This window comes from Tyto alba, unplaced genomic scaffold (assembly GCF_018691265.1).
Source record: "Tyto alba isolate M040663 unplaced genomic scaffold, T.alba_DEE_v4.0 Super-Scaffold_45, whole genome shotgun sequence".
Lineage (NCBI taxonomy): Eukaryota > Metazoa > Chordata > Aves > Strigiformes > Tytonidae > Tyto > Tyto alba.
The window spans coordinates 16,004,198-16,028,537 of record NW_024881321.1 but is presented as its reverse complement, the minus strand read 5'-3'; the positions used below and the strand labels follow the sequence as shown (position 1 = coordinate 16,028,537).

General features: G+C 34.2%; 1 protein-coding gene across 4 annotated transcripts in view; it reads left to right on the top strand.

Moving 5' to 3' along the window:
- Positions 1-24,340, top strand: part of DACH1 (dachshund family transcription factor 1) — a 364,095-nt gene that overhangs the window by 245,126 nt on the left and 94,629 nt on the right. For 2 of the 4 annotated variants that reach the window (XM_042805980.1, XM_042805981.1), the window contains exons 4-7: positions 557-712; positions 1,246-1,418; positions 14,423-14,558; positions 16,789-16,923. In XM_042805980.1, the coding sequence (XP_042661914.1) occupies positions 557-712; positions 1,246-1,418; positions 14,423-14,558; positions 16,789-16,923 (600 nt within the window). The remainder of the gene's footprint in view (positions 1-556; positions 713-1,245; positions 1,419-14,422; positions 14,559-16,788; positions 16,924-24,340) is intronic. The other 2 variants (XM_042805982.1, XM_042805983.1) reach the window with 1 other exon arrangement.

Sequence of the window (24,340 nt, the reverse complement as noted above, 5' to 3'; positions counted from 1 at the left end):
AATCCCTTACATTTTAATTAATAATATGAAATAAAAATTGAATACACAAAACAGAATCATCAGCCAAGCACATATGCATGCATATTGGTGCCCTCAATAAATTAAATTTTAGTTACTTTCTATAGTGCTTATTTATTCACAAATAAGAACTATGACTGTAGTTTAAATTTTAATTGGCATAACAGGCAATATTATTTTTTAGTCCTTTTTCAGGAAAAAATATTCTCTTACTAAAACAAATGCCATATATACCTTTACTTGCAAAGAATGGCACAAATATATGTAAAATATACATCAAGCACAAATTTCATGTGAATGAGCACAACTATAATACTTCTAGGTTTGTGTTCTAAAAATTTTAAAAAGTTATCCTTACATATCTCTTTCAGAGGATGGAAAAAATAACCCTAAAAGTCCTTCCCCACCCACATACTTAAAAAAAAAAAAAAAAATGCCACTTGCAAAAAAGGTTAGATTGCTGGCCTTGCTTGCAAATTGAGACGTTGAAAATTTGGAGTCTTCCTTCATCCAAATAATATATATTCATTCCCCACAGGCAGCAGTGATGGTTCTTGGGATAAAGAAAAACTTCAGTCTCCCCCCACCCAAGGATCACAGGCCTCTGTTAACCACCCCAACTTGCCTGGACAGCATAATGTTCCAGTTAGCCATCCTCTCAACCCTCTTCAACAGAACCACCTTCTGCCAAATGGTACGGGTTGACATCTTTCAGCACTAACATCAGCAGTTTTCCAATTCCTGTCTTTTTGTGTTTATATAAATAGGGTATGAAAAATCAGAGATGTGGGGAATATTGGAATACTTCCTTTAAAGTGTTAAGCAGGGGAAGCGGAGACAATAAAAAACAAATACATATGCAATAAAATTTATATTTAAAATACCTGCTAACCTGTGCATCAGTGGCATAATAATGTATTGCTAAGGCACCTTACAGCAGATATTAGAAAAAATAATAAACAGCCATTGCTTAGCAATGATATCATACATTACACTGATATGAACAAAGAAAGAGGTCTAATAGCCTCTCCTTGTGGCTAGGAACCCTCCATGATTGTTAGTGATTTACCCATGCATATCCCAGAACAGAACTGACATAGAGCTACTTCGTCCTGCAGTGCGAACCATCTTGTCACCCATCACTTGAATATTGTCCACCAGGAGAAAAAAAAAAAGACGTTTCAAAAAGATGCGTAAACCTATTTCTGCTTTTTTTTCCCCCGGCAGGATTGGAACTTCCTTTTATGATGATGCCCCACCCATTAATTCCTGTGAGCCTACCTCCAGCATCTGTCACGATGGCAATGAGCCAGATGAACCACCTTAGTACCATCGCCAACATGGCGGCAGCAGCACAAGTGCAGAGTCCTCCATCCAGAGTTGAGACATCTGTTATTAAGGTAACTATATGAAAAAAAAACAAAACAAAACAAAACAAAACAAAACAAACAAACAAAAAAAAAAAAAAAAAAAAAAACAACAAAATCACACACACAAAATTATGTCACACTCACAACTGTCATAAATATTAAAGGTGGGTAGATGTTAAATGTTACGAGGTAAGTCATAAAGTCAGTAGATATGAGAAACCCAACTGTTGTAGCTCTGGGAGCACAGTAGGCTGCTGGTGGCCAGTGTTACCTTCTTAGTTCTCCTCCCCCTCTCTAAATTGATATTAAAACAGTGCTCAAGTTGAAGCATTCAGCTTTCTGATTTCTCATATTTCATAGTCTGTAATCTAATGACAACATTCCTCAAGATACCAAAGAAGAGATTACTCCTTTCTTAAATTAGAAGAGAATGTTCTTCCAACTTTTAATTCTAAGCATTTGAACTGAAATGCTGCAAAGTAGCTAAAGAAGGCTGAAAGGCTTCATACTTTACCACTGCAGAAGCTAAACTGCCAAATCCCAGAACAGAATGGAACACAGTTGCACAGAACAAACCTAGTAATCTGAAGGCCACAACTGTAGTATTGTAGAGATACCTCAAAAATATCTGATATCTGAAATTGTCTATACATTTTAGGTTTTGTTTGCTGACTATTTTTAAATTACTCTGGTTGTAGCGGTATTTAGCAGAGGCATGGAGTCTTCTCTCCTGACTGAAGATGATAATTTCATTTTAAATGCATTAGATATTTATAATTTGATTTGACAATTATTCAGATATATACATTTTACCTGTTATCCTTCCTTAGTTCTAATAAACAAGAAACAGAAAGTAGACAAACTTCTATGTTTTTATGTAATATTCATATGTTAGAAATAGACATGTGAAGGCAAAGTTATTTGATATTTTAGGGCTATGTTGGAAATCTGTCCATTAGTGCAATTCTTTTGACAAAAAAATGGGTAAACTTAAAATCTCCTGGACTTTCAAATCAAGAGTTGCAAAAGTTGTAAAATTCATGATGATTTAAACAGCGTGAAGAGGTCTGACTTTATTAAGACATTCAACATGCTTGTCCTCCTGTCCTCATTAATGTAACAAGCCCAGAATGATAATGAACCATTCAAAGTCAACAAATCTATGTTGCTATTGACCTAGAAAAATACAGTCTGATGGCCTAATTTAGATAACTGCACTTTCAAATGTAGGATCTCCTTTGTAGACCTTCAGTGGCATCCCTTTCTTACCTTTGATGACATGGGGAGGTAAGACATTGGTTTGAGAATAATTGTTTCTTTAGGTGCTGTGTCAGCAAGGCTAGGTTCCACCCTAATGTCCATTTGCCTTTACCTCGCAAACATAAACACTCTGCTGCTAACTGATTACATGGTGATGTCTGCGCCTTTGTTTTTCTGTTTTCACTTGATAAGTATTTAGTAAGAGTTACATGATACTAAAGTTCTCTGAAGCATGCATGGTGCTCTATTTCGTTCTAAATTTATTTTGTTAATTGGAGCAGTGACCACTGGTATTACAGAGGTATCTAAAAAATAAAGATTGGGATGGAACACATGCTAAGTATGTATGACAAGTATGAATTAATATGTCAGCAAAACTCTGTTTTCACTGTTTTTCCTACTATTCTCCCTTCTTTAATATACTGTGAGCTATTAGATTTCGTATCTAAGAATACAAAATACAACTTTCATGAGCATTGATAACCTTCTGTTTCTAAACTTTGACAAGCTGACTTCTTGCTTGTACAGTTGGTTTACAAGCTAGTTCTATCTATTAAAGTTGCCTAAGTTACTGTGGCCTACATTTAAATATGTCTATGGGAGCATACCCCAATGTGACCCCTGATCTTCGTCTCCAGTTGCCAAAATCAGGTATATTTGAAGTACAACATAGCTCCTAGGCTATGTAAAAAAGGTTTCCTTTCATGGAAAGACAGTCCTTGTGTGTTCACAGATCTCACCCCATTGTGGGAACATTGCTGGACCCAGGAAGCACTTAACTGAGAAGCACTTCTGGCTCATCTGATCTAAACCTGTCTAGTATGTTTAAAAGTATTAGACTCTGAAAGGGATACTCGGTCATCATTTAACTATGTATGTTATTTTACCTATAGGCAGTGCCATATCAGAAAATTTTGCTTATCCCAGAGTTCCTTAACTTCTTAACAAGTTCATTCTTGTAGCTGATCTAGTTGGAAAGATAGTTTCATTATAATCTAGGTAAAGATTTTGAAAGTTCCTAGCAATTTTGGTTCTCTGTTTGAAACATTTTAGCACCACTTTATAACTGGAAAATCATATATTTTTCCAAAATCTTGCTTACTTAAGCATTTGTTTGTATTAATAATCAACGCTGTTTATCTGTCATGTCTGAAAATTCAACTGTCTTCTATTTGTGCTAATAAAATCTTAATCATAGCTTCCAACTTTTGCGCAGCTCCTGGCATAGCATCTCGTGCAAGTTATTTAACAAACCAGGTTTCATGTTCCCATCTGGTTTTCAAATAACCATAAATTAAAAAGATGTGGATTTACAATTAAGTGTTTCTAAATGGAGAAATTAACCTAAGTTCTATTTAGAAAGGTGTGCTCACTCAAAGGCCAAATATATATTTTTTAAAGTTTGCACAGTTAAACTAGAGTTTGGGACATATAGGTGGAACCTGATGGAGGCTCTACCTAAGTGTTGCCGACTTCTTCAATCAAGGCCTGTGACATATTGCCCACAATACATTTGTACTACATTATACTACAGATAAATACATAAACACAAGTGTTAATCCGCCATCCATAATTCACTTCTAAATGTAAGATCTTGCTGCAAATAGTTATTTCAATAACACTGTAAGGGATGAGAAACTTATTCTCACAGGACTTCCTTACTCTTTCCTTCAGCCCCTTTGTGGCACAATGTATGTCTAGATTTATGTCCTCTGGTTTTGTCTGTGGCAGATGAATATGGTCATGTGGATAGAGATAGCATGGACAAGTAATTATGTTCCTATTCTGTAATACTGAACAGGATTGAAACATAAATGCCAGCAACAAAAAAGCATAAGAACATTGTTATGGGAATTTTCTTCTCATGAGCATGGACATAATGTCACTGTCAATTTACCTGTTCCTCATTAAGCATAGTCAGAGGCTGTGATTTTAAGTGTCCATTCTATTACATACACTCAGTAGTTGAGCAGGCAACTCTCTAAGCAGCATAATTTTTGAACCTTGCACTGCCAATGTAAAGTTTATGAGTAATAACTTACAGTACAATCAAAATAAATATCATAGAAAATAGATGTGAGAAGGCTAAGCCTCCTTTATTTTTGCAGGAATGGATAAATACTGCAGTTGCTCTCTTTCACAAAACTGTTTGTTATTAGAATCGTATCTTCCTTTTGTTTTTACTGCTACATTTTTAGACTTTTTTATTTTGTTTTCATTATCTTTGGGCTCATTTTTTTAGCCCTAATTTTACTTATATGTTTTTCTTCAGTGACAAGGTTTCCACAAGTTGATTTGAAAAGTTTGTGAATCACTCATTTTGGAGCTCACAAATAGAATTGTAGTTGAAATGTAGTTGAAATGACAGCGTAGATTTGAAATTAGAGTACAAGATTTTTACAAGTTTAGACTCCACTTGAAAATTAGAAGAGCTATGACATATTTCTACTCTGAAAAGTAAATCAATAGTGACCTTCTCTGATTAAGTAACAAAGACAAAATTAAGACTTAGAAAATCTGAGTCTTCAGATTATAAACAACCTGGTTCATTGGATGGAAGAATTGCCTTTGTGAACAGTGCCACTGTAGATGACTGGCTGACCTTTCCTTCCAATTCACCAAGCTCACAGTTAGTATTGTTATCTTTAAAGTCACAAAGCTTCAAATGCCTTTCTATTACTGGGCAATATTTCATTTCTTCATGATAAGAAGTTGGAATAAAGCTGAGATCATGTACTAACCAAACATTTTATCCTGCTATGGCTCAGAAGCTGAGACAAAGACAAAATTACAAGGGAAGCCTTACAAAGCAACACCTTAGATTTGGCAGTGAACTCCGAGCTCTAAAATCTTCAGAATTATATTTCAGAAGAGTGTTGTGCCCTTTTGAACATGAGACGAACATTAGATGTCTTTTTCTAATGGAATGTTTAGATATATGAGTTGGATGAATAAGAGGAGAGCAACAACAAGCAGGGACAGCAGATTGTGACAGCAATGAATTGCAGTGAGTGTGACAGCTGTGACCTGGGGATGCTTTAGACATGAGGTGGCTTTCATCACCTGCCCATGGTTTCAAAGACTCAGCTTGTTAGCAGTTTCACTACATCATTTTTTTTTTTTTACTCAGCAGAAAGAGATATGAAAATATAAAGGACATAGCTCATATTAGTAGCAACTTGAAATATTTCTACATTGTGAAAGTTAGAACAGAGCAGCATGCCAGAATCAAAAATTGCACTTTATCCATACAAAGTTACTAATACTTATAGAAAGAATTAAGAATAAAGCAGAAGAAACCAATACCTCCAGCTGAAAAAGTGACCAGTAGCACAGTAGTTCTCCACTGCATATTAAATACAGGAGACTAAATTTTGCTGATTCTCTAAATATATCACAGCACTGGTTGCATTGTACTTGTTTATAACTTGTTTCTCTCCATCTCTCTCTCCCTCTCTCTCTCTCTCTCTATGTCTTCCTGTTATCCAATAGCAGAGATTTACTATTAATTTATTTAACCGTGGTAGCTGGTGACAGAATTTTTTTAAAACTCTTCAGTTTATAGGTCTATTCTGACATGAAATTTTATTTTAGCCTTCATTCACTTTTTCTTTTTGCATTGGCAATATGTGTGTTCCAACTGTTGTAATTTTTTACCTATAATTGTTGCCAAAAAGTTTAAATAATAGCCAAAGAGAAGAAATATGACACTGCCATACATAAATGATAGGACAGAGTACATTTAAATGTCTGATGTCAGAGTCATTGTGAGTAAGTTCAGAGAGTGGATGTGAAGGAAAATGGACTCTAAGAGGAAAATGAGCAAATTCACTTAATAGAGAGAGTGGTCAACAAAGCGACAGTAGAAGCTTCAGCTTAAGTCTTCTGTAACTTCTCTCTGAGCACCCTTGAGTTTAGTGCAGACTTTTAATACCAAAAGATACTGACCATCATATGATGCTTCAGTGTTGAAGAGTTTACTGATAACTTATTTTCCAGTTACAGAAATACATTTTTTTTATAGGATTAGATAAAGTATTCCTCAGAATTGGCTGGCACACCGTCCTGTAGAGACAGGGGCTGTAGGAAGCATCTTGGAAGTACAGTTAGACATCCTAAATAGAAAACCCTGCCACTTTGCTGCTATTACTAACAAAGTAGAATTTCCCTGTACTGTAAACTTGAGAAAACTGCCAGAATTGTCAATGTATCAGACGTTCCTGTAAAATCCTTAGATGTGATTGTCTTCATGTATTGAGTAAAATTACATCCAAAGCATATGTTAAAGGACCATCACTGAATTTCAAAAGACATAAGACTAACATTAGGAAATACCAGAATGCATCTGCAACCTTAATGTGACAGCATTCCATACTATAGTGCAGTGAAATTTTAATTTCACCATCACATACTGTATTTTTCTTCAGAACCATGCCTCATTCAGTGAATGGTTAGTTATTCCATATTTGAGTTCTTTTAAATCAGCGTCTGACCCAGCCTCATTTAACTTATGTTTTGTGAATCCTGTGTTGAATGCAAAAGTTTTCTATGGATGCTTCTGTACCTTTCAGGAAAAGTATTATGCAAACAGTGGTAGAGACATATTTACACCATTCCTATGTAGCTGGGTATGCTATACCGATTTCACAGAAAGAGAATGAGAACAAAATTTATTATATCCCAAATTGGCAGAAATGCCCTTTTGGGATGCCTAGTATGAAAAATGCCTGACTTTTCAGATAAACTATTATTTCTACAGACATTTGTGCATTCAAAATAGAAATTTTGACATTATTTAAAGTGATTTTCTTGAATGTATAGCAATATATACTATACACAATTGCATGAAGAGTGAAGCTACTTTCATTTCCTCATTATCTGATACATGAAGTAAAATCAAATTATCTTCTTTATATAAGGAGAAATTTGATTTAATAGAAAACATTTAAATACTAAAAATTAATTATAATAAATATTCTAAAATAAAAATAAGACTATTAGCTCCTAAAGCATAAACATTTACATATCAGGAAAGAAAACATGAAAATTATGATCTACCTATAAAGTTTGAAGTATATTATAAACCAAATTAATACTTCATTTTCTTTTTATCATGGCTGCAGAAAATTTGATATCTTAAATTATTTGTATGAACTTGTATATAACAGATAAAATCTCCAGGTTAGAATAACTTTTTTTTTGTATTTTTTGTATTTATGTTAATATGTATATGCACACTTACTTCTGTTTCTTCCTTTAGCATGAGAAGTTCCTAGGTCAAAGTGTAGTTGAACTCCTTTATTATGGCTTAATAATCTTTATATTAGAGGACTATGTGTCCCACCTCATTAATTAATTCTATCTATATGATTAAAATAATTTAACTTTTAATACAGTTTTTTTAATAATGAGCTTAGACGATGATAACTGTATATCTGGTGGGTCATAACTCACATTAATGTCATTTTTTTAAAATAATATGGGATCCTATTATTTGTTTCAACATGAGTGTTTTCGAGGTTCACTTTGAAGCTAACAGCAGACATATGCTCAAATAAATTAATTTGTGTCATGTAAAATAGATATCTACAGATAACACATGACACAGAGAAAGTAGTACAAATTTTTCTGTTTGTCAATTTGCATATTCACATGTGTAACAGGGAACTATGTATGTGGTGTAAAATTAATTTGTTGTAAAACGGCCATGAGACCACGCGCAAGGGATGGGATTAATTTTTCTGTCTTCTAAGGCATAATTCACTGGACCTATTTTAGATAGCTACTTTAGAGTGAGGCGAATTGTACCTTGGAAACATAAATATATGGGTAAAAAATGAGCCTAGGGTGACTAGCTCACATGTAGACATTTATAGTATAGGCAGTGACATTTAGTCAGGTGAATTCTTGGTGTTTGGCTAAATATACAGTTTGGATTGACTTTGAGGGGTGAATTGCTAGTGGTGCTTCTTCAGCTTGAATGGTTGTTTTTCCAGTAGGAAAAAAACCTGAAAAGTCTGTCCAACTTGTCAATGAGAAATTAATAATTCAATTTTAAGAGTTTTTTGTGTGTCTGAATGTTTGTGTGTTGCATGGGTGATTTTGTGTACCTTAGAAGGATATTTTGTTTGTTAGACCAAATACTAATTTATAAGGGAAAATATAATTTATAAATTCAGTTGTAAGGATGCACACAAAAAAAGAAGCAGGTCCAAAATAGTTGTCAGGACATTTTCATGAGAACCCACAAAATCCAGAATTCTGTATAATGAGTCTTTGTGGCACTTCCAGGAATGATCCTGCTTCATCATGATTCCAAACTCAACACATTGGATGCTATTTTAGTTTCACCAACACATTCAGGCTCTTTCTTGGTATTGATAGGCATCTACTTCTATTTATTTGTTAGCTTGCTTGTCTTTAATCTCTGTAATGTCCCAATCCTGTGAAACTCACTTCCTGGCTAAGTCACTGTGCTTTATGTACTGTCCATTATTTCAAAGGATTTGGTTCTCTGTTGTTGAAGTACTCTTAAAGGATTACTTGGGAGTCTTCTGTTTGTACTTCCTGTCAGTTAACTGCTGCTGGTATTTCCAATAATCCTATAGTAAAAAAGGCAGTAAAAAACAAGCAAGCCCATAGTCTTTTTGTCTGTTGATCTCTTTCTACATTTTATGCTGTCAGTTATCATTATTCTTACGATGGGAACAGCAAGGTAGAATCATTGAGGAATTGCAGATGTAAAAGTAAAATGGAAATAAAATTAATTTAAACTGGTCCAAAAGATAAATAAGTTAAGGATATTCACAAAGAGAGGAAAAAAAGTCATGCAAGTATCATGGATTATATTCTTTATACGAAATAGATCCGCTATTTAAAATAATAGTGCAATTAATGACAATACAAAGTATTTGAACTTCTGAATTTTGACTGGGATTAGAAGTGTGTCTATAAGATCAAGGTGAGAATGATGACATGCATCACTGGGAAGTTAGCAAGTTCTTTAGCAATCTAGTGATGGTATGCAAATAAGGAAATAGAAATGAAAACTTATAGCATTCATTTTGATAACACACATTTTATAGTAGTGATTGAGGAAGTTATGAAATATTAGCCCAATTCATCTTCTAATTCTTAGGACTAAACATTAATTTGGAGTCTCATAGTGTTTTAGACTAAGGCTCAAGGAAAAATGAAACTGTAAAAGCAAAACATCCTGTTTGCAGGGAACACAAAAGATAGCCAAGTTATTAATTTCTTCCATTCATTCATCTAATTCAAAGTCAGATAATACGCCATTTTACAAGAAAGCCACTCCTGCAAAACTTCTCACACAAGTTCAAAATAGGTCAGTAAGGAACTGAAGAGCAAGAAGTCTGTGTTTTGGTCTTTGTGAAAGAGATCATTATAATTTTACCACAAAAAGGCTTGAAAGCCAGGTTCCTTCCCAGAAAGATCGGAATATTATAAACTATTCCTAATTAAAAGGTTTTGGGTTTGGTTTTGGTTTTGTTGTTTTTGTTTTTAATTTAACAGTGTATGAAACAGTGTGTGTCATATATCCTTTCCCCAGTATGAAGTTACCTGAACTATTGGAAAATATAATGATGAAAAGAAGCTATTTTATCCTCTGCACTTCAATGACTTAAAGCACAAACATCCTTAAAGGAGTGTATTCAATGCCGAAGATCATCAATACAGCTGAATAGTTTTAAAATCAATATACCCCTATAAGCAAAAAAAGAGATTAATATTGAATAACTACCTTTGTGACCTGGTAAAAAGAAAAAGACGTATATGATATAGGGAGGAAAGTATTTATGGACTTCTGGGTACCATTACTGTTATGTTAAGATAAATCTTAATAGGAAGTTACTTAAAAGGAACTTTGGGAATGAGATATTACAGTATGGCCTTTGCATCTGTGCATCTATTGAAAAACGTAGAAAAATGTGGAGAAATATATCAAGACACTTCTGTTTTACTTGGAGAGGCTGAGACAGTGTTACATTGTGGGTGATATGTGGTATTCTGGAACAAAATTGCAGTGGTTTCTAATTCTAGAGAAAACTTAAATCTTGTAAGTTAAAATCTCTGACAGATAAAATCTTTTGCCTGTTCTTTACAAGTTAAAAAAAAACAAAAAAACAAAAAAACAAAAAAGTCCAGTGTCACAGGAATAATTCTGTTATTTATGAAATGGACTTGATGTTGAGGGTGTGTAACTTGTAAAGTCAGTGGAGTAAGAATACAGGAAAGGGCATTGCAGGTCCCTAAAGTGAAGGTTTCATATGTGGTAGGAGCATTTTAGCAGTTAAATGTCAGATTCTTAAATGCTTAGGATTAATGATTTGGATCAGATTGTAAAGAGCAGCAATTTAAGGAATGCTTCAAATTTGGCCCTTAAGAGTATGTTGTCCATTGCTTAGTATAGGCTCCAGTTCTGATGCCTAATTGAGAGTCTTAGCAATTTTAGAAGTTGGTTGACTATATGTTAAATTGTTACATATGCCCTAAATTGTTCACACTACTTTTTACTTGAGTACCTGTAGAAAGAAATAGAGAAGCAAAAAATGAAGGAAAAAGGGTAGCTAGTGAGCATTATGTTTTACAAGTGATAAATAGTTCTGTATTTCTAGCTTTCTAGTAAATATTGCCAACAGAGTTTTGGGAGCTATTCAGCTCATCAGGCAGTAAGTGCAAGGATAGTGTTTCTGTCATCCTGCTGCTGCTCCAGAAGGCAGCAGATCTTCTGTAGGTCCTGTCTGTCAACCTGGTGTGGACCTCTCAAAACCCTTCAGTGGTTCAAATGGCTCAAATGTGAGCAGCTGAATTGAGCTGTAGGTATCTGGCTTTGGAGGAGGCTCCACTGTTTTATATCTCATTTGACTGAAATGGGAGACAACTTACCTTCAAGGTGGGCTCCTTTGTGTAGCATCCTAGATACAGGTGTCTGAAGTTTCATCTCTAGCTCATATGTCAAAACTGCATTTAGGTACTTACATCCAGATGTGTTGATGTCAAGCTGAACCCTGCATGGTTTCTTCCTCTTAGTTTTAGCTAAGCAAAGACACTCAGATTTTATTTATTTATTTATTTGTTTGTTGGGAGACAGCCTAATTACAGGACAAGCCAACACCATATTCTCCAGAGTTATCTTTAATTAAGTGGAATTAAGTTTGTCCTGGGATTAGACAAGTTTTAGGAAAAATACTGGACAGTGGACAGTATCCTAGGTGATTTCTGTTGCCAGGTATATAATGCAGTAGATTCTTTTTCTTTGCTGTGGTGTCATGTCCACCTACTTGTACAAAGGTGGCATTTTGAAGAAGGTACAAAGTAGTTCTGATATTCTGAGTTATTTACTGAACACATTTTTACACATTTACTTTTCTGAAAAATTTTAAAGTGAAGTCTAAATGTAAAGTTAATATTTTACCACAGACAAAATCCATCTTTTATATACAAAATCTCTAGTAAGGAAGACAGATTATATTGATATTCCAGCACCATTAGTTTATCACTCTGACTTTTTAGAGCTACAGAGTATTTCAATATATTATTAGCAACATTTCCATTTGTTACTGCAGCTAGTTTTGATAAAGACAAAAAATTGCTATAGACTATATTATTGATTGTGGAATTATGAAGCAAGGATATAAAAAATGACTTAAGGTATTAAATTAATTTATTTCCATTTCTGCATAGTTCAATGCCATGTTTTGTTGGGGTTAAAGGGTATTTTACAAATGAATTGATAAAGCCAATCTATATAGTTTTTTCATAGAGTTTGCTATGTCTTATTATATGTGAATAAAACTCATTATCTGTTTTGTTTGCACAGTAATTATATTTTGTTGTCCCGTGCATTCCTTTTGCTCTCTCCATCTCATAATACATGCTGTAAAAGCACACATAAGTAAATAGGATAAACAAATTAAGCTGTTTAAATAAATTAATTTACTCTTCAGCTCTGTATTCAAATCTTATGTGCTCACTGGATTTTATTTTAATGAAACCCTTCTAAGAACAATACATTGTATGCCAAACAGTGAATTTATATTTTAAATGAATGATTAAATATACCGTGCTCCAATTTAAACCAAGTCTGTACACTGTGCATGTTTAAATCCTCCTAAATCTAAAGAAATAAATCTTCTATATTCTGAAAACATCTGCATTATAATCCTCCTCTTGAGTACCCAGTTCATGGACATATAAACACAATCAAAGTCATAATAAGCCTAGAGCTATGATACAGTTAAACTGTCCTCATCAATGTTTTTGACTTAAAACCCCAAGACTATTAAAGTTGAATCCACTTAAATGTCTTGAAACATTGTTCTGAAAGTTGTTCTCCCACTCCATCAATAGACCCATTGAATCCTTTTGCAATCAGAATCTCAAGTTTAGCCAATATTTATTGTGAAGCTTCCCTTGAACAAATCTGTTGATCGCTATAGATGGGCATATTGCTAAGTTTCATAGGAATGCATTCAGAGAAATATTCAGCTAGCCAATATGCATGAAAAATAATGACTGCTGCAGTGTGAGGAACATGATGCTCTTTTTTAGGAAAACTTTTAGTCATTTGCAGCAGCAAGTTTTCATATGTGTTATTAATCGTTACCAAAAGCTTTTAGTGAGTTGAATGTATACAGTTGTTTGTTTGTTGGTTGGTTTTGATTTGGGTTGGTTGTTTTTTCATTAGGAATCAGGATTTCAGTTATCAAAAGGCAAAAAAAAAAAACCCAAACCAACAACCAGAAAAACCCTAGTTTAACATTTTCAGTCCCTCCAATAAATTTCCCTTATAGGAACTATTTATTTTTAGCACTATTAGACCAAACCAATCTAACTCACACATATTTTAGCAATGACCTAAAGTCTTGGGAGCTATTAGCAATAAAAAAGAAACTACAGGGAAAGATAGAGAATTTTCTAGAAAGCACTGTTCTTCACTCAGCTCCCTTTGTTTATTGGTCCTGTCAAAGTTCTGTGTAAATATCAGATATATCTGCTACGTATTGACAGTTCAAACATAGCAGAAGTGCAATTCAAACCATCACAGTCCTCATGCTCTAATTTTCAAAATCAAGGAACAACTTGAAGTGCATCATGGCTTCTCTTGGCTACTATGCCAGGCTTTCACCCGGATAGAAAAACATGAGTGGGCATTTTCCCCCATTCTGAAGTAGTGATATGGCCAGTGATATGGCCACACTCTTCCAAAAAGTGTTGTTCATTCCAGGTCTGTGCTCCATGGCATGAACAGTCATCTGGACTTTCATCAGCCATGTTACTGGTATAGATTCAGTAGGGAGATTATATTTTCTTTATGATCTACAGCAGTTCCATAAGATCTCATTGCTCAAGAAGTCCCTCTGAAATTAAACATGGAGTAAAATTCAGCATAAACTAAAACAACAGTGTCTGGTCTTTATTTATTTACAAAAGTACATTGTTCTTCATCCTGTAAGGCTAAAAGTCTATAAGCCAAAATGTGTATTTCCAATTCAAAAGCATGCTGATAGAAATGAGGGGGGGAAAAAAGAAAAAAGCAAACCAAAATCCTTATTTTTATAAGTAGTCCAGAAGGCAGATTAAAAGCCCGACAGAATGATCAGCACTCACATTGCATACTAAAATGTAAGGTCTAGTGTCCTAAAATTGCCAAATTTTGCTTGCTTAAATACAGTTTAGGTAAGTGATGTTTGGAAACAGAGGTGTAGTTTAACATTGCCTTTTTTGCAATTATTTTTCATGGTATCTAGGAACGTGTTCCAGATAGCCCTTCTCCTGCTCCTTCTCTTGAAGAGGGCCGAAGACCTGGCAGTCATCCATCCTCTCATCGAAGCAGCAGTGTGTCCAGCTCTCCTGCACGGACCGAGAGCTCTTCAGACAGAATCCGTAGGTCACACATTCTTCTCCTTGTCACCACTTTAAATTTGATTAGATGCAGCTGTTTTTTCTAATCAAAATGCCCTCATCTTAAATAGATCTCATATGTATCATGTTCGGAAGTTCAGCTGCAATAACTATCTCCCAACATTATGTTCCCCAGTTTACAGTATCATAATATCTGATGCTACATTAACGGGTACTGATATAAACTGCCATCATGTCACATTAAACATAAAGATATGAGCTATGAAATACAGAATTGCAGCCAGGAAGCAATTTGCTAGATTAGTTTTAGAACTGAACATATAGTGTAAATATTTTTTAAAGAAATTGAGTTTTATTTAATCTGGTTACTCTGGTTTGATTTCTAAATTGAATCTGACTTCATAAGCAACATTTTACATGGTAGAATTGCTTGGTAAAGAGAAGAATTAGGTTAAATCAATTTAAAAAAATGCATACTTTACAATTTTTTTTAATATAAAAATTTGTAATGGTGAGAAATACGATACAGAGAGTATTATCACCTCATAGCTCACAAGGGACAGAGTGAAATTAAACCATGGTCTCATAGTGATACCATGTTTATCAAAGCTCCATGTACAGGATGTGAATTATATGGCAAAGACCCTGAATTCTGTGATATTGCAGTGCAACAACCTGGAAATTAAGGTTTTAAGCATGTTATTTTATGGATATTTACTTAAATTCATATTTTATTTGCCCATTCCTTTTATTATTGCTCCGTTACAGGTTTTTGTGCTTTTAAGATATCTATGCAGCATGGAATTTGTCAGTAGGTGAAACTGGAGGATTTGGCATGCAGATAGAAGGCCAGGAAATAGCTATATGAAATACGTAGTTGTGCTGATTAAATGCAGCACGTCTTTTAGACTGCTTCCATTCAGGCTCTCTGCATACTCAGGAAGCTGACTCTTCTTTGACCTTCATATGAAAGATCTTTCATTACTATGTGATGAAAAATGACTTACCAATGTAAAGAAATGAGGCCTGACCATGACAAGCTGAAAATTCTGTTTTCTTGTCACTTGGACAATTCAGATTGCAGATTGAACTGGCATCCCATATACTGTGACCTATTTCATCTGGCTCAACCTATGAGCCTTTTGTTACATTTTCTATCCCCTGTCCAGCTGAGGAGGGGGAGTGATAGAGCAGCTTTGGTGGGCACGTGGCAGCCAGCCAGAGTCAATCCACCACAGAGGTCATAAGTAAAGTTCTGGGAAAAACCTCACAACCCTAGATTTTTTTTTTTTTTTTAATTGATTGAACAGTATATTTTTTACAACCATAGAAGACCTTTCCCATTTTCTCTAAATAAAAATAAGTAAATTAAATTAAATTGAGAGATCTGTTTTTGCTAAGGAATTACTTTTTTTTTTTTTTTTTTTTTTTTTTTTAATGGTACTATACAGCTTTCTCTGCTTACTTACAAGCAGAGAGGAATGGGACCTTTGCACATTGTTTCTTCCAGTGTGAAAGTAACAGAGTTCCTTCAATACAGGATCACTTCAGTAGTTTATTTATTTATAAAATAACTGCTTTTGTGGTGCTAGAAACAGTATGATGACTACTACAGAAACAGGGGTTACATATGAAAAAATGCTTTACTGAAAATGGCATAAGCCTCTTGAAAATACATTTTTTCAGGATAAAAGCATAGGGATATAAACTACCTTAAATGGGTTTCTGAGGTCTGTTTAGTAACTGTTGGAAAGAGCTTTTCAAGCTATCTGATGAGCAAATAAACAATTCTACTGTTGCACAGTATATTTTGAAAAACAGTGTTTATGACCTGGAAAGCTACAATGCTTAATTTAAGGAAGTTAGCGACTGCATATTGGGAATGATGGTGCTCAAGGTTTTGTACAACTGACTGAAAAAAAAATAATCTGTAAGTATATCACAAAGAGCTTTCTATGCTTTCCTGGTTTGCTTCATTTTGCATTTCAGTTACTGTTAAATAAACAAGAAAATGTTTGCAAATATTTAACTTTGTCCAAAGTTACTGAACTGTTCTTTCTAAAATTAATTGTTTTAAAACAGAAGTAACAAGAAACTCTCCTGCTGTATGGATACTGATAGCACTAATTAAGTAACTTTGTGATTGATAGCATTCTTGTAAAGTTAAGAGAAAGACTATATAAAATAAGTACAAAAGTGTATTGTTGATATGACGTCTGATTTTCTTTCTGCCTGTGCTTGTGTCTGGCAGCTGTCCATCAGAACGGGCTATCTATGAACCAAATGCTGATGGGTTTGTCACCTAATGTCCTGCCGGGTCCTAAGGAGGGTGATCTGGCTGGTCATGATGTTGGGCATGAGGCAAAACGAATACACATTGAGAAAGGTAATATGATTCTATTGTTTCAGTGTAAAACAAGTATTGTCTCAACCGCTCAATAGTATTATAATTGTGATTTTTTTTTTTTTTAATTTGGTTGTTTGTTTCACAAATTAAATTATAACAGGATGATAGCTTTTTTGATTCTTCTACTTTGTGGTCCTTGAGATTAATGAACAATATTTCTTCGAGGGAGGAATTTCATAAATATTACAAAGAAATATGAGTGAAAAACATTTTTACATTACTTTTGTGTCTCTGACCCTTCTATAACACTGTTGCGGTATTAAGTTTCTGTCTCCATCCAGTTGACTTTAATGACCTACTTCCCAAAGGGGCTGAGGACCGTGAAAATTAGTCCATGTGTGCAAAAAGGAAAAAGGCTAATACCAAGCCATTAAATTAGAGAATTGCATAAAATGAGCCTGGTACACATTATATAATGGGATTTAAATTTAATTGAGTATATAACCAAAGTGTTTGATCTAGGTGAATAGTCCACATGCACTTATGCTGATTATGACACCATTTCATCTCTGTTGGTATTCAAAGTTAAGTTCCTGTTCAGGCTTGTTACAGGGGATTTTGGAGGGGTGGTGGTGGAATTTTAAAAGGTACATTTCATGTTATATTTAGTTAACATATGTGAATTTTAAGTATTATAGAGTAGAAAAATTTTGATTAAAGAGAGGTTAGAAATATGACATATCCTTTGAAAAAATATTCTTTGGGCTTATCAGAAAAATCAGTGTTTTGAGCACAATAAGAAAAGTAAAAGGTATAATAGTCAGACATTGAAACAGAGCTAGAGAAACTGCTGCAGTAATGATTTCAGAATAAGACATTTTGTGCCATATTTTGATAGATATAAGATGATACCTTCTCATTCTTGTGTTTGAACACTGATATATGAAAAATAATTAAAATCTGGACAATTCTATTCTGGACAGGTGGCATTTTTAATAGGATTACCAGAAAAATTAATGGCAACAACATTTCTTTTATATAAACCATTTAGTTTGGTTCACTGCACACACAACCTGTTTTAGCTTATACTGTGCCCTCACCCAGCCTCTGCAAATTGTATCCCTGCTGTGAAGTATGATGTGATCAAATAGGTTTGTTTTGAATTTCCATAAACGATTTTATTTCAGCCTTTGAAGTTACTCATCTAAGTGTAATCAGACTGGTAAATCCTGCAAAGAGAAGTACATATTAAGAATTTATACTATTTTTGCATGTCATTCAGTTTTTTTAAAGACTTTGTTTATAATGGTACCCCAAATGTATTTTCCAATCTGTTGCCAGTTCACGTTTTTGCCAGATCCATTCTCAGTAAAACTGCTGAGAATTCTCTTTTTTCCCTCAGTCCTTTTTTAGGTCAAACCTTCTATTTTTTGTTCTTTTTTCCCCCTCTGTTGCAGCCTACTGAATTAATAGTAAATATTCATGGGCTATCTAGATTGATAGGGTATACTAAATTAAAAATTGTTTTCTGTCATGACTACATTTATCATGTCTCTCATACCAATCTTGTAACTTTAATACTAATCTAATCTGTATTAAAACAAGTGATTTAACTTATAGATATTTGTGCAGATAGTAATTATCTACCTCTGTCACTGTGAGCTTGCAATCAGATTTTCAAACTGTTGCTTACCACTGCAAATCAGTCAGAAGGCAACCATATTTAAAAATGCAAACAAATGTATGTAGGTAGCAGTACTTTACTTGTTGAAAATGCGTCACCTTCATCATCTGATTCAAAAGAAAGAGAGGAAAACAGTTCTGAGTAAGTATCACGAAGCATTTAAACATTATTGTGTTTTCTTGTAAGCTACTTTTGTTGGTAGAAATCTTTGAGCTGCAACTAAAGTGTCTTTTAGTTGAACCTGGGAGAACCTGGGAATTCCTGCCTGGTAAAGAAGGCCTTGACTTTTCTCTTCTTGTCTCCTCTTCCATTAAAGAAATGAAAAGACCGGATATCTCGGAAGTGATCTGAGATCAGGGAAAATTTATTTACCGTCAACAGAGAATTTAAAGGTGGAACAAAGTTATAGCAGAGGCAACTGATCAACCTACCAAATTTTGAAACGACTTAGCATATGTCAGAGGGGTGAATCACTTGTCTGACCTGATCTATGAGTTGGATACAGGAGAGAAAATACCATTTAGCTGTTATAAAACAAAGGATCTAAGTTCCCCAATCCATGCAACATAGTCTAATATATTTAGAAACAGTTCATTGGCACTTGCAAACTGCATGACAGTTTGAGGGCATTCAGTCTTTCAAAGATCGTATGCATTTCTATTAAAAATTCAGCCAGAATTATTATTAGTGGTAAAAATGATTTTATTTTACTGGGGTGGTTTAAGCTACCAGTAAATCTCTTGTGAAGCTTTGTTTGGGGGCTTTTTATTTGCCTTTAGTCTGTCTTCAGAATCTGTTCTCAGGTTCTGGTGTGTGCAGCCATGAGTGACCTCACCTTCCATTGGAGTCAGGTTGTCATTATCCCACCAAGAATCAAATTAGGTCCTATGGATCTGACTAGCTGCCTATCTGTATCAGACTCTGTGTCAATATTTGCTTCAGGAAGATGGAAGAATTTCTGTTCCCAAAGACTGGGTGTAAACTTGGGTGTTGGGAACATTTTCCAGCTGCTGACTCCAGGTGTGCAACTTGGCCATGTCCTAGCTTCATGTTGGGGCAAGACCCAGTGTACACATCTGAAGTTCTACCCACTCCCTGTGTTCCATGAGAAGAAAGCTTAGGTTTCCTAAGGGTTATGTTGTTGTCCAGGCAGGTTCCTAGTTTGGACTAGGGAGGACTGCAGGAGACACTGCAGAGAACTTCTGACCCACAGTTCATACATAACTCAAGATGTCATTATATGTATGACTGGAGAAGTCGATTTCTAGGATTTTTTCCTTACTAGAGGAAAACAGATTTTCCAATTTTACTGAAAACAGGCTGTAGAACTGGAAATGATCCTAGGAAGAACGAGGTAAGTTCAAGTACACAGTGTTAGTTCAAGTACTTGACAGCCATCATCAAAACCAAGTATCTAATTTTGTAACCTGCAATTATTGACTATTTGATGATGCACATTTGGTTTTATTAGGTCAGATTTCACAAGAAGGACTTACATGAAGCATAGGAGTCATATTAGAAAAGAACCATTCAGTTCTTTACATTAAAATGAAGGCTCCAAGTCTTTTCAGGTAAAGTCTCTGTGACTCAAAGAGTTTGCTTTACATAGTTCCTCAATTTTGGTGAGGTATATTTTATCACTGCTCAACTATTATCTGAGGTCCTGCAAATCTCCCAGTCTGAAATTTCAAGAAGTATATTTTTGATGTTTTTTGTGGGGCTGAATACTTGTTCAGATCTTCAGTGATATCTTTTAAATCTGAAAATAACATAGAAAGGAAGAACTGGCAAAGAACCTAAGAACTAGGCTGCTGAATCCTGATCCTCTTCTTGCTTATTGATCTAAAGTGTTTCAAAAAAAGTTCAAAATAATCAATGGCTTGAAAGTTGAACACATACTCCTTGGAGATTTAGATCCCAATTCCTTGTAGGCAGAAGAGAGAATTGAACTTGTGACACATTTCCCAGGCAGTATTCTTAATCATTGTGCTTTATGTAAATGAGGAAAGTATACTTTACCATCATCCCTTTGCCCTTAAGACCTAGACTCTGGTCATATGGGATCTGCAAGGTGGATTTTATAGCTCAGTCCTACTGCCATAGTTTATATATTTATTAGCTCCAGATAGCTGCATATGATTTTCTGTTGACTTTAGACAGGCTATAGTTCTATTTAACTTCATTAGATCCCAATTTGCTGTACCTGGTTTGGGTAATGGTAAGTAATGTTGGAGGAAGTGGCCACTCATAACACCTCCTAACTGGTACCTGCCTAGCAATACCTACCCTATGTACTACCTAGGAATGTAAGACCCAGCTCACTTCAGCCGAGATTCCCTTCTGCGGGACGAACACCTAAAAGTTAGTTGCTTTAACACCAAATTTAGATGCTTAAGTGTTTTACTGGATCTGGCTCTAGGGCATCAGATTAGAATTTTCTGTCTGCATCAATTTATATTTTTTTTAGATTGACACCAACAGCAAATGAAGCCTGAATGTCATACTTACATTTTAAATTGAATATGTTATTTGAGGTGTTATGGGAAGGACGCTCTCTTGTTGAAAATATGCATGCTGCTTCTATAACCAAATATAAAATATTCACCATGTTCACAAAAGAAGCTAAACTATTTATTTCAGAAAAGCTTTTAAACTATGATTTTAATGGAAATTTCTTAAGTAATTTTCAGATAATCAACAATAACTGCTTCTTGACTACTATGATAGCAGCAGTTAAGGTATAACTTTATCAAATCTACATGTTAAAAAGTCCCAGTCTTCCTCTATGTTTTTATTTTATGTCCCCCTGTAGAGACGTAGGCAATCTTAGACCTCTGGCTGATATCTTATAAAATAGAATATTAAGTTCCAAGATACCCTTAGTGCAAAATGGAAATAATTTAAACATTCCAAAGTTATAATTAGAATTGTATTTTCCTGTTAGCAGTCATGCATCAAAAAGGGAACTAATGATAAATATGTCATCCTATATAGTCAGATATTCATTCTGCATTATCATCAGTAAATTCTTTTATAATATATATGTAGTGTAAATATATATCAAGCATGCTTATTCACCTTAATACATTTAGAAACCCATATGGGTATGTTTTTATAAATATGAAAGACTCAAAAGAAGTTTTAGCATCAACAAAGATTCTCTTCTACCTAAGCTATCCTCTAGTAAAGTCAGCAAACAAATGATCCAAAACTTTGCTTAAAGTCTGTTTCTGGTCTGTGTTACAATTTTAGTTAGTTCTCTGAGAAGGCCCTTTCTTAAAGAGAGTTGTTACCAGTTGACATGCAGAGGAATTTTCATTCGTAGTTCTACTGTCCAACTTCTTGTGTAAACACACTTTATCTGTTCATTTTAATTTTTGTATACATGCATACACACACAGAGATACTTATACAATATGTTTATTCTACTGAATATGGCATTTTAATGTAACAAGAAGAATATAAACAGACCTTGATTGATATCTATGTGCAAATATATTTACAGTTAACACATTTCAGGTCTAGATTCTCACTTCACTGCTTAAATATATTAGTTTGTAATTCCTTAAGATACTGAGTTCAGGCTATGTATTTATGCATCATATAGCACATTGTGGAAGTGATCTTGATTTGAGCTTTAAATACTTCTCAAACCCTAAACAGATAGTAGTCAAATTTGTAACCTGTGACAGATAATATAAAGATCCACTAAATGAAAGGTTTGTGAAAGCTGGTATCACCAGAATAACTTTTCAACACTCCAGTTGTTGGTGTGTCTTTTCATTCAGTCCAAGAGGCTCAAGAATGCTTAAAGTACATTAAAAGCTATTACAGTTAATGGACTACAAAGGTGAAAAATAAAATTGCAAGTTTTTCTTAATGGGTTGTTATTTACTAAGAAGCCAGAAAACATCTGTTTTTGTTGCATAGAAAACAGAAAAGCTTTTCATGTTATTGAATAGGATATGAATAGTATGTGTATGCAGGAAGGAGTCAAACGGTAGTACAAATTTCTGAAAGGTTTTTTGGGGAAAAACATTGGGTAAGATATTTCTGAAGTCTCTCACTAAGACATCCTTCAATGAGACACTTCTGCAGACTTTTTTGCTAATAGGGACCTTTGTTCTGCTAGGACAGTAGCAGTTTTCACACAATTTATGAGAGATTTTCTGTGAAGTTTTCACTTGATTGATATGTGCACATCAGTTCCAAAATGTCACAGGTGAACTGGACTTATTGCAGCCCAATTGCACATATACATACCGGATATCCTATATTTACAGTGACTGAAATGCATCTTGGGCATACCCGTCTCTGAATAGTCTCAAATGAGTTACATGTGCACAAAAGATCTGATGTATTCTCAATTTGTTGAAACAACTCTGCATGTATAATTCCTTTGTGCCTTGTGGGCCAAACAGTTCCCAAAATGTACTTTTTTCTTTTGTTTCTTTTATTTTTTGTTTTTCCTTTCAATGTTTATTATGTGTCCTTCATGTAATAGACCTTAGAATAGTCTTTATGGCCTCTGATGGTCTTTGTTACATACAGAGGGGAGGAGAGCTAAAAAACAGTTTGAAATAGTTCATGTGCTCATTTATTTTTTTTTAATGAATTTTTAAACAGAAGATGTAATGGTAATTGATAAGATGTTACAAAGGACTTTTTTTATCATGCTACCACATTACAGTTTTTAAATCATTAGTCCCCTTTGTGCTTGCTGCTAGGAAAGCTATATTATAGGGAATTAAGTTAATGAAGTTATGGCTGTTTCCACTAAGAGGGATGTGTCCTGTAGCACCATGAAGATGACCAGATAAATATGTTTCTGTTTCTCTAAAGTAGTTATTTTAATTTTCCATTTTGCTAGTTAAAAAAATACAGTTGCAAGAGAAGAAAAAAGTACATCATGTGTCTAGCTGCTCTAGAATTGAATTCTGAAGACGTTCACAATTGTTTTGTGAATTTATAGAGAATATAATCATACATATTCTTTCTGGAAACACACATAAGTGAATGCCCTGGCTTTAATGGAAGAAAACATTTATCTCCTAGGCTTTATTTGTACCACTTTATGCTTATGGTTACTGTTACAGAAAAGAGAGCTTACAGCAAAATCTTAAGAATGTCTTCCACTTAAGACTACTTGAAGGAACTATTTCAAAAGTGCTAATAACCTGCTGTGCAATTAGTTTTATCTGAGTTGTTAAAATGCAAAATACAAAAAAAAATAATTTTTGAAGAGCCTTAACTGAGAATTGCAACCTAGACAATAGATAGCATTTCTTTGCAAATTGTATGGTTCCTTTGTATATAATTATTAACATTTTTTTCTCTGTTTCTAAAAATTAACTTCATGCAACTTTCTTTTTTACTACACTATCTTCACATAAAATTTTTCAGATTTTTGTTCTGGAAAATAGCATGGTTATTACAGATTCTGCTATCATTGCATGTAAAGTATGGTCACAATGAATTCTCAGAGATACTTCATTCCCTGAGTACAGAGGATTTGGGTTTTTCCTCTGGCATGGACCAGTACTGTCATAGTTCAACCTGAAGCAGTTTTGATTTGTTCCTACATTTCAACTTTCTTCTGTTGAAAAAGCTTCTCCACTTTGATGATACATCTAATATCTAGATGCTTTTCATTGTCTGTTTCTTTATGCTATTTAGGAAGTTACTTTGGAAAAAACAAAACAAAACAAAACAAAAAACCCACAGATTTTATGCCTCAGAATAGTTCTGTCTTTTTGTTTGAAAAGGTTGATT